At 36.7% G+C, this 11,369-nt stretch overlaps 2 protein-coding genes across 2 annotated transcripts; one reads left to right on the top strand and one right to left on the bottom strand.

Moving 5' to 3' along the window:
* Window positions 1-70: 70 nt before the first annotated feature.
* Window positions 71-9,650, top strand: LOC121997548 (serine protease SPPA, chloroplastic-like). The gene is made up of 13 exons (XM_042552014.1): window positions 71-514; window positions 1,142-1,325; window positions 2,839-2,976; window positions 3,134-3,304; window positions 3,387-3,490; window positions 3,907-3,974; window positions 4,149-4,315; window positions 4,948-5,017; window positions 5,735-5,889; window positions 7,181-7,286; window positions 7,486-7,573; window positions 7,652-7,795; window positions 9,144-9,650. Exons 1-13 carry the CDS (start codon window positions 95-97, stop codon window positions 9,375-9,377), a joined length of 2,049 nt encoding a protein of 682 aa, XP_042407948.1. The 5' UTR covers window positions 71-94; the 3' UTR covers window positions 9,378-9,650.
* Window positions 9,651-10,240: 590 nt separating this feature from the next.
* On the bottom strand, window positions 10,241-10,648 carry LOC121995178 (basic leucine zipper 43-like). The gene has a single exon (XM_042548989.1). It carries the CDS (start codon window positions 10,646-10,648, stop codon window positions 10,241-10,243), a length of 408 nt encoding a protein of 135 aa, XP_042404923.1.
* Window positions 10,649-11,369: the final 721 nt, after the last annotated feature.

Here is an 11,369-nt window from a genome sequence, read left to right as displayed (position 1 = left end):
ACCTTGTCTCTACTTTTACCAGTTACCTCATCTCCTTCTTCCTCCCCGTGCCTATAAATACGGGGTGAAGGGGAGGAGGAGGAAGAGGGTTTCCATGGCCGCACTTCTCCTCAATACACCGCCTTCCTCCCTCTCCCTCCTCGGCTTCGCCAGCCTCCGCTCCTCCTCCTCATCCTGCCGCCGTCCTCTCCTCCGCCTCGCCTCCCCTCCCATTCTCTGTCGATACCGTGCCCGAGCCCTTGAATCCTCCTCTGCCGCCTCCAAGACCGAAGGCGACAACGAGGAGGCGGCGTCAAAGAATGGGGAGGGTTTCGATTCAGATGGAGCCGTGGCAGAGAAGACAGACGGCGCAGTCGGGGAGGCGGAGGGCAGGGAGTTCCCCGTGGAAGAGGAGTTCGAGATGGAGGAGTTCGATTGGTGGCGGCTCTTCGTGGTGAAGACGAGGATGCTCTTCGCGCTTCCCTGGGAGCGCGTCAAGAAAGGGAGTGTGCTCTCCATGAAACTTCGCGGCCAGGTGGGTCTTACTGGTTCTCCTGCTTTCTTTTCTTTGTTTTTGTCGGGATTTGCATGCCTGATGAAGAAAAGTCGAGTACTAGTGATTCCACCAATTCGTTCATTAGGATCGTGAAACCTGATGCCAATAAATGAATGTGTCCTCAGACGTGGGGTATTTTGTTGCTTCCTAGACTTGACATCGTCAAAGATATGTGGCTTAATAAGTGCCCAATTGTTGTTGTCTGGGATATTTCAGTGCGCCATTTTCAAGTTCGACCACAGTAGAGTTTGCCTACTGAAACACCATGCCCTACTTTGCCAGACCATGATACAATTTCTGAACCTATGATTTGAAAAAACATAATGTAGACATTTAACCATTTGTCGGTTTACTTTACTTTCTCTAATTAAATAGACAAATTGAGATGAAAACGGGGCAAAAATATTTGGAATATTACCACAAAAATTGGTGAGTCTGCATACTAGTTCGAACCCATTCTACCAACGTGTGTTCCAACTTATAAGAACCGCAGATGACTTGGCCTCAAACAATCTAGGACCTTTGGCCTCTTTGGTTGTTATGCATAAGTAGATATTAGACAGATTAAATGCACCATCATGTTGCATTTACTTTGTTTTAGTGCAGATATCTGATCAGCTAAAATCACGCTTCTCTTCTGGGTTATCTTTACCTCAAATTTGTGAGAATTTCATAAAAGCAGCATACGATCCTCGGGTATCCGGAATTTATCTTGAAATTGAACCATTAAGCTGTGGATGGGCCAAGATTGATGAAATACGACGACATATATTGAATTTCAAGAAGTCAGGTAATGATAATTCATGCAGTGAAGTTAATCTTGTTAATTCTTGAAAAATAGTGGTGATAAAAATGGTATGAAAAGTGATTTTGTGAGTCTAAGATAATTACATTTTTTTTTTTTTTTTCCTCCCAGATGATTGCTTAGAATGAGCAGAAATTCATTCCTTGCTTGTTCATATACAGGTAATCATGAGAGAACAAGAGTTGAGAACTTGAGATGAGAAGATTGTTTTGGGTGGAGGATGAGGGTTGGGGTAAGAGGATAGTTATAGAGAAATGCAATTTATTAAGGTTTTTTTAAGGGTTGGTTATCATTTTTTACAGCCAAATGATCATTATGTTATGATGATTTTAAAATTTCTAACCATTTGAGGGGTAAAGTTGTTGCTAGAGTTTGAATTCTTTTTTTTTGGGGAAGAATTTTAAATGGACATGTGCTTAGATCATGCCCCAACTCAACACACGATCAGCCACACTGGCCATGACATGAGGTTGGGAATCCCTTTCCTGACATAGATCCACAAGTCTAGCTGTAAATCTGTGATGGACATAGCTTGGCCTTAAGCTTGGGCTATGCTGAGAGCCATTCGACACCCCTGCCTTGGTCTGCTACCTGTTGATTATCAACACTGAAGGGAACTCCATTCTCTTTGCCAAGCCAACTGGTAGGTGGGATCTTATGATCCCATCCCTCTATCTTTTGGTATACATCCTGACCTTATATTCTCACTGCTATGGAATATTGAATAATTTACTTAATTCTCCAACTCAGTTGATGAGGACTAGTGGCTTGCTGCAAATGATGAAAACAACTTTAGACTTTGCACCTTCCACAATTAGTTTCAAGCACACTTTTGCTTTTCATAGTTTTGACTCTCAAGTGGTTTCTTTTATTAAGAAAATAGAGGAAGCATGAATGGTTCCGATTTGTAATGTTATCAGGATTACTAAATGTGCATGAATAAAACAACTTTGGAAGCATACCAACCAACTAACTAATAAGCGTACTAGTGCTCGCATAACTATACCACTAGTAGGCGAGAATCATGCTAAGCTGTTATCTATCGACATTCCCTTATTACATGTGTTCTGAAAACGTAAAGGGAAAATCATCTTATTATTGTGAAAATGCGTATAGTGGGCTATGTAACAGGTTGATTTATGAAGAACTTAATGTTGACAAATGAACCAATATGAACCTAAACCGGTGAAAGCAAGGACAAAAGTATGGTTGATTAAGGAGATGAATCTGAGTGACATTGCATGTCTCACGAAAACAACTTGATCACATATTTTATGGATTGATTTGCTTTGTTTAAGCTCTTCTTGTTAAAGATGATTATGGATCCATTAAGATTGTCTGGCCTTTTGCTTCGTATATCAATGAAGCTCTTTTGCTTGGTATACCTTTTTAATTTGCATGGAATGCAGCTTCATTTGATTCAATGATTGAAAATTGACTTCAGTCTGTAGTTTTTCTATACAGTTGGATACTTAACGTTGATATTTTCTCTCTCTAGGTAAGTTCATTGTGAGCTACATACCCATATGTGGAGAGAAAGAGTACTATCTTGCATCTTCCTGCGGAGAATGCTATGTCCCTCCTAGTGCTTATGTTGCATTATATGGTTTGACTGTTCAATCATCATTCCTTGGGGGTAATTCTATTAGCAAGAAAATATATGTTGTTTGATAAGGGGAAATAATCTGCCAAAACCGGAATTCAACCACTTATTAGATTAAATAGTTTTGTATGGTATCTGATTTCAGATTTGCTTCAGCTTGACTTGGACTACCCATTATTTTAATTCTCAGGTGTGCTTGAAAAAATAGGAATTCAACCAGAAATTCAGCGAATTGGAAGATATAAAAGTGCTGGGGACCAATTATCCCAGAAAAGCATGTCAAAGGAAGTTTGTGAGATGCTTACAACTTTGCTTGATAATATATATGAGAATTGGCTAGAAACCATTTCTTCAACTCTAGGTGTTGTATCTTTTGAATCAAATCTTATAATTTCAAATTCAACATGTCTGCCTCTTACAATCATGATTTTGCTTTGTTACAGGAAAGAGAAGGGATGAAATTGAGGACTTCCTGAACTCGGGAGTTTACCAAGTGGAGAGGCTTAAAGAAGAAGGTTATATAACAAACATATCATATGATGATGAGGTGCAAACTTCTGTTTGTTTCATGCGTTAGAAAAATTGTAACATAGAAAGTACTTCAATTTTTTTTAGCCTTGTTTTCATCGGAATCAATATATTAATTTTGAATGCTACACATTATATTTGTTCCCTTTATAGACCTGAAGTTCTGAGATCCTTGAATTTCTTGTCTTGAATAAAACTTGAAGATATATCCATGCATCTAGTTTGGGCTTTGAAGTACATCTTTTCAAAGATATAATCATGCATCTAATTCGAGTGTATCTTTTTCTCCTCTTTTATTTGGTGTCATCCATCACATGGAAACTAATTTTCTTTAGCTATATGAAAGTGGAAATCACTTGTTTCAACTTACAATCAGTTGGTATACTATCATTTCTTTCATACTCTTATCCCTTCTCTATGCTTTCTTGCTGCCAGGTTAAGTCAATGCTAAAGAAAAGATTGGGTCAAAAGGATGAAAAGGATCTTTTGATGGTTGATTATAGGTAATTATTATCTTAGGCAGATAATTACTGATATCATAGGGGAGATTGCATTTAGTTGTGGCTTGCTCTGAAGCCCGTATTTGAATATCCTTTGGGTGCTCGTCATATTGCAACTGTTTTACTTGTTTCATTTGGAGTACGCAACAAGATACTAAATTCGTTTACTTTCAACAGGAAGTATTCTAAAGTACGAAAATGGACCCTTGGGTTGGAAGGAGGTAAAGAGCAAATTGCTATTATTAGAGCCTCTGGAAGCATAAGTCGCACTCGTAGCCCTTTGAGTGTCTCTGGTTCTGGCATTGTTAGTGAGCAACTAATTGAGAAGATTCAGGGAGCCAGAGGTTTGTTCTGAAATTTTTTATTTTTGTTTGCTGGGTGGAAATCCTACTCAATTTGTATATAAATGCAAACTTCTGTATATCCTTGGAAAGGTTTGGGATGTTAAATTGAACATGTTCTATAAAGTTCCATGGACATACTTTATGTTCTTATCCAGTTCAAGCTTAAAATAGGTGAGTCTCATAGTTTTTGTAATTAGGTCTTCTAGTAATACCAAAGCATTTGCATTCGAGCATGAATATGTTAATCCTTTTCATGCTTGAACAGAACAAAACTGTACAGTACGTGCTAGGGACTAAGAAAATGATTGATGGAAAATCCTTAGAAGAGGTTCATAGCAAGAAAGGCTATTCTGGTGTTTAATTGTGTTAGAAAGACATTGAACTCTTCCAAATGGAAAATGGATTTTTAAGATTTGTCAATTCATAGATGTCTAATCAAGTAGGACTGGACTCAGAAATACTTAACAACTTTGTATTTTCGGTGCCTATATCATGCCAGTTGAATTAGTTTTAAGTTTGCTGCTGATATTTAACTCTTGTAAAATTTAACATAGGATTTCTTTTATTTCTGTTTTTTTCCCTTTGCTGTTTGACTGTTTAAGAGTTGAAATTGTTCAATTCTCTTGCCACAGAATCAAAAAGGTATAAAGCTGTCATTTTGCGAATTGACAGCCCTGGTGGTGATGCTCTTGCTTCTGACCTGTAAGTGCTATAAATCCTGGACATCGATTTTATTTAAGATGGCAGCTGATTGGAGCAAAGAATTGGCATCTAAGTGGTTTACATATTTCAAATCTTATCAAGTATGGTCATATCTTGATGTCATAATGGATCTTTTATAAATTATGGAACAATAGGGGGAATGCAAGCTGGTGGGAGTGCATTCAAGTTACCTGTGTGTTTTAAAAATTTGTGGTGAATGTAAACTACCTATTCATGTGTTGATAAAGTCATCCTTGTGTAGTTATTCTAACTTCAAACATTGGTCTGATCTCATTAAAAACTCTAGCAATGCTAAAGGAAGTTGCTTATGTTTTGTGTTAGTGCATCCTCCAATAGTCATATTGATCTGTGAGAGTAATGCTTTAGAAAAGTTATTTGGCAAACCCATCTTTCATGGCAACCATATCTGTTGGATGATTACTTTTCAAATGAGAACATTAACCATATTATGCATCATTTGCATTTGAATAGTAAGAATTACTGCATCTGTCCAAGTGTTGTTTGTGCACATATATGACATCTAGGAGATGATTAAGACTGCCAAAAATGCTCCAGTGGCACATTTCTTCTTCCCTTTTGATGATTAAGACTGCAGGTTTCACTGTTGTGTTATTTTCATGTTATTTTTCATTTCTATGATCTAATTTTTGTTATTGTTTCTGTTGCTACATAATAAACATTGCATCCATGATTTAGCATGTGGAGGGAGATAAGGCTTCTTGCTGCTTCTAAGCCTGTGATTGCAACAATGTCTGATGTTGCTGCAAGTGGAGGCTACTACATGGCTATGGCTGCTGATGCTATTGTGGCTGAAAAGCTTACTTTGACAGGTTCTATTGGAGTTGTCACAGGTAGTTAAATTGATTAATGTTGTCCTTTTGAAAAGTTTATAATGTTATTAAGATGTGCAATGCTTTAGCCTCCAAAACACTTACATAAAGTAAAAGTTCTCGAGTGTTATGTGAATATTCTTTTTGATAATAATTATAACATTGCCATCTCTGGTTCAACATTCCTGTTATCCATCTTGGGTTTAACTTTAAAACTCCTCTTCTCTCATTTTTCTACTTCAACATGATGGCGAAGCACATTAAGCTTTTATTTTCTCCCTTCATACAATTTAGCTATATTCAAGCCATGTATCCAATTTAACTCCCCTGAACTAGATTTGATTTGTCACATTTTATTCTATATCTTATCCAAGTAAATATAGCTTCAAATGCACCCAGTTGGGGATCCAAAAGAGCAATCTCAAGAAAAAACTCTTAACAAATACATATGGTTTTAGTGTTGATCTCTAAATTGTGGCTTAGAATTCTCATCCTAGTAATGCCATGACAAATGATTTTATCTATAGCATGAACTTTATGATTCATTATTTTTTCCTACCAATGGTAATTATATTATCATCCTAACAAAGCCATGACAAAATGATCTATCTATAGCATGAAATTTACGATTCACTTTTCTCCTACTAAAGGTAATTATTTGCAGTATATACATATACAAAGTATACCAGATGTTGCATGAATTATTGTGTCACTAAAGCAACTCAACTCTCGACAAACAGACGAGGAAGCAAATAATATATAAACTCAAGACAGGATGCACAAGGGATCCTAACCTCTTTTTATATATTCATAATACAACTGGTAAACTTATCTCTAAGTTGTAACAAATTTTTAAAAGGTAATAACATATTTAAAATAACAAAAAAAAATTGTAGAAAAAAAATCCTAATGACTTACTTAAAACACTATGTCAAAACCATTCTAGCTTTTACAGGTTTTGACTCTATTAAAACTGGTTAATATTTCTGGTTACTTGACTACTTAAAGCTTACCTTCATTCTCTTCCCTTCTTACTTACCACTGGAAGAACTTAAACTACTAGTCTACAACTTTGCTTGACATGTTTATCTTTATCTGATAAATTATTTGTTAGCTAAATGGTTGATTTGTTGAACTGCAACGTAAAATAAAAATCAGAGTTATTATTCTATTTGTTAAGGTTAAGTATAGATTTGACAATTTTCTAATATCTTATGCTTTTGGGTTAATGGTTAATTAATCAAACTTCTTATTGTACCAAGGCAATTTTGGTTGCTGGAACTTGTTTAACATCACTTGAAACCAATCATAGGTAGGTTTAGCTTAAACAAGCTATATGAGAGGATTGGCTTCAACAAGGAGATTATTTCACGGGGAAGATATGCGGAGCTCATTGCTGCTGACCAGCGGCCTTTCCGGTAAACATATGTGCTTTCTTTGAGTAACATTTATAGACGTGAGGACTCTCTGACGCATAAGGTCTTGTATGTTACTGAACATCTCCTTCCAGACAAAGATATTTTTGCCTTCCATATCATTACTTATTTCCTTTCCTGGGAAAGTATAATTTTGTTTGCAATTGTCTATTACGACATATATTTATTGTTATTCATGCAGACCAGATGAAGCAGAACTCTTTGAAAAGTCAGCACAGAATGCTTACCGTCTATTTCGAGATAAAGCAGCGTTCTCACGGTCAATGCCTGTAAGATCTTATATGTGCTTTAATAAGCTGTACTATATCGCCCTAAGATAGTCCTCTTGATATATCACTTGTGAAAAGGTGGAAAGAATGGAGGAGTTTGCTCAAGGACGGGTATGGAGTGGAAAAGACGCTGCATCTCGTGGATTGGTTGATGCAATTGGTGGGTTCTCCCGAGCTGTTGCCATTGCAAAACACAAGGCAAAAATACCACAAGAGAGACAGGTTTGTATCCGTTTTCTACTAATGTTGTGCATGACACAGCATGAAAAGTGAATCTTATACAAATAGGTACCAAAAGAAAATTAAAAAAAAACATTGTAGAAAATAGTGAGGTTATTGCTAGAACTCCTTCCTTCCATCTCCCTCTCTAATAAACAAGTCACAATGGTAATGCATTGGTAAAAAAAAGTATCTTGATAAATTTCAAATGCTTGATGCAAATATGGTGCATTTGGCTGATTGGAACAACTATTCTTTAACTTACAAATTTATATGGAATAAATATTTTTATATTTAGTTGCAAAAAATTAGCTCATAATAACAATTTCACGAAATTGTGATTCCCAATTCATAATGAGCAGCTATTGCTTTCTATATTTCACGAATAATATTTCTTATCTATTCCTTTTTAAAAATATTTACTTGTAAAATATTTCTTATTCTATTTAACCATTTGGGTCAAACACTTCTATTGGGTTGAAATAGTTGGGTGAACCATCTGGGAGGAACCTTGTTTTTATTGGGGTGGTTATCATCAGGCGGATTGAGTCAACTAGGTTGAGTTGGTAGGCCAAGCTTTATCGTTTGTTTGTGTTGATCAAGTGGAGATAGATGGATGTGATTGACCTTAGCGGTTCAAACAATTGGACTACAGAGGACAGATGGAGTGTTGGGACTAATTAGGGTTGGGGTTCGATGGTTTAGCTGATTAGTCCACCAGTCTAGGCCAATTAGACTTAACGGGTCAAACATGCAAGTTGGGTTGAGTGAGTTAGGCTATCTAGATAAATCAATTGATTGATTAAACATGTTGAGCCAATTAGGTTAGTTGAATTGGTTGGGTCGATCTAATTGATTAAGTCAGTAAAATTAGTTAGATAAAAAGGTCAAATGGCTAGATGGGTTGTTAGGGTATGGATCAACAAGGCAGATGGTCAAACTAGTCAGGGAGAGTGGTTCAAGGGATTCGAGGTAGATCAATTAGAACCAATTAGGTAAAACAAGTTGGTTGAGCTGAATGTCGAGTCGAATAGGTAAGACTATTCACACCATACTGGGTACATTTTAAGTTAGACACATCAAATACAATATTTCGTGTAGGATATCTTATCTATAAACCCAAGCAATCAATGCTTATAGGACTCTATTCATTATCTTTTACATTCCTTAGAAATAGTTATTTCATTCCTTTTCTATTCTTGACTTTCGTTGCTGGATTTTCGTACTCTTAAGCCTCCATAATTGCGCTAGCAAAATTTCTTAAGTGTTGGTTGCAACTATATATGCATATACAGTTTTTTGTGCATAATCTTTTAGAGTTCAGATGATAATGCATTTGTGACACCACCAGGTTAAGCTAGTTGAGGTGTTAAAACCTTCGCCGACATTACCTGAAATAATAACTGGGATTGGAAACACTCTCCTAGGGCTGGACAAGACAGTGAAGGAAGCATTGCTGGGTCTAAACTACTTGAATGGAGTTCAAGCTAGAATTGATGGCATTCTATTTGAAAGTGTGTCACATGCATCGGATGACAACCCCATCTTCATGATCATAAAGGATTGTCTAAACTCACTACTGTAGAAAAGCAACTACCGTTTTTTGTTGCATTGCTCAAGCTATTCTACACTAAAGAAAGATCAAAAGTTAAGATTAGAACATGCAGAATGTAATCTTCCAAGGTAGGACGGGAGTTTCTAAGTCTTGGTTGCATTGCACGATGTATTTGTCATATTATTCATAATCCTGCAAGTGTATAACTAAATCCAAATGTAGTCTTCTTGTGTCCATGTTTATGTACAAGTCAAACATTGTATACTTAAATACATAACATCAAAGGAAATTTTTACTGATGCAGAGTTTGTAAAGTTGGAAAAGGGTACTCGAGTTGTCAAACTATATTTGATAGAATAGAATGGCAATTGAAATAGAGTAACATTTAGTTGGAATTAATTGAATGATCAATACTGATGCTGGAAATACTGCTGCATAGATTAGCATATGTTTGCTTTGTAGCTACCTGAGCCACACACATGGGCCTCATCCATTTATGTTTAGATTTATAAAAGCTTCCACTCAAAGTAAATACTATATTGATTCAATCTAAATTCAAGTTGATTCTGATTCTTCCTTTCATCTCTTGTTATTTGACTCTAGTGGTAACAAATGACTACAAATTTCATACTCTCTTTTGATTTTTAAGCTGCCTGGCTTTGATGCGGTGGAATGAGAACACACCCATCTTGCTTGTCAAAATAAATTTATACTGCTTTAGTTGGAAGGCTCAATACTGAAGTTCGTTTCGTCAGACATTTGATATCATTGCTTAAATATCTCGGTGCAGCCAAATTAGGTTTGAATGCAACAATAGCAGACTAGTGCTGAAGCCACACATAGTTGATGCGAAGAGCAAGGAAAGTGTTAACGTGTTAACATCTCTCGTGCAATCATTTAGATCTCTCTGCATCACACTTTTCAAGTTTCTTTTGCAGCTCAGCTTCTTCATTCTTGAGCTGGCTATTCTCGTCAACCATCTGATCATACTCTGTAATCACTCGGTTCAGCTCATTGAGAAGCTGGCAGTTTGCTGACTGGAGATGGACGACCTGTGAGTACAACTCGCTGATATGGTTTTGCTTCCTCATCCGTGACCTGCGAGCCGACTCTCGGTTTGATATCATCCTCCTCTTCCTCCTTTCTTCATCTTGGCTGACTACTTGGTCATGATGAAATACTTCATCTGAAATGATCACACCACACATCACTGGAATGATCTCCAAGTCTTTTGAAATATGAGGCATATCGTAGTACGAAGGTGAAAGGTAGCTAACGCTGGCAACCTCTCCAGATTGCATGATGGATTATGATATCTGAACAAGAACAGAAAGAAGATGATACAAAGAGATGTTCAAGGGAAATGGGAGAAAACTTTGAAGGTTGGTGACTAATTTGTGGGGGAAACTGAAAACACTTCCATGAGATCAGCCTACTGCCTGATGGAGATGTGCAGATGCAGGTAATGCCTTTATAGTGATTTTTTTCGAAGAAAAAATTATGTGCTCACCATTATGAACTGTCTGAAGGTCATCAAGCAGCGATGACCTTCTCATAACAATTACACGGTGCTACCACCATTAAGGCAATTTCTGATTGGCTAATAGGGACAGGCATTTGCCATAAGTGGGAGTATCAGGATAATAATATCATGTTTTTTTATGTTTTAATTATGGATATACCCGGGCACCATCATAGTGATAAATGGATCATGGCAGTTTTAATGCATTAGTAAGGTCATGCTTCAGTATAGTGTTTAAATTTTATGTGGTGTTATGTTATTTTAGAACGTATTAGATTATACTCTGCTAGTTATATTCATTTAGCTCGGACTGTAATTTGGGATGGTAGCTTCAAGAAGGTTGAATTTGGTTGATGTTGCTTGAGAATTAACTGTGCTTATCTGAGAATATAGTTTGTTTCCATCTGAAAGCAATTACGAATTCAGTTTGTTTTGCCGAGTTGGTTGCAATTCAGCAGGCTTGTACGAGGTGCGGTAGAGCACTTGGTCTAACTTAGTTT

This window comes from Zingiber officinale, chromosome 6A (assembly GCF_018446385.1).
Source record: "Zingiber officinale cultivar Zhangliang chromosome 6A, Zo_v1.1, whole genome shotgun sequence".
Classification (NCBI taxonomy): domain Eukaryota; kingdom Viridiplantae; phylum Streptophyta; class Magnoliopsida; order Zingiberales; family Zingiberaceae; genus Zingiber; species Zingiber officinale.
This window is presented reverse-complemented; position numbering and strand designations above follow the sequence as displayed.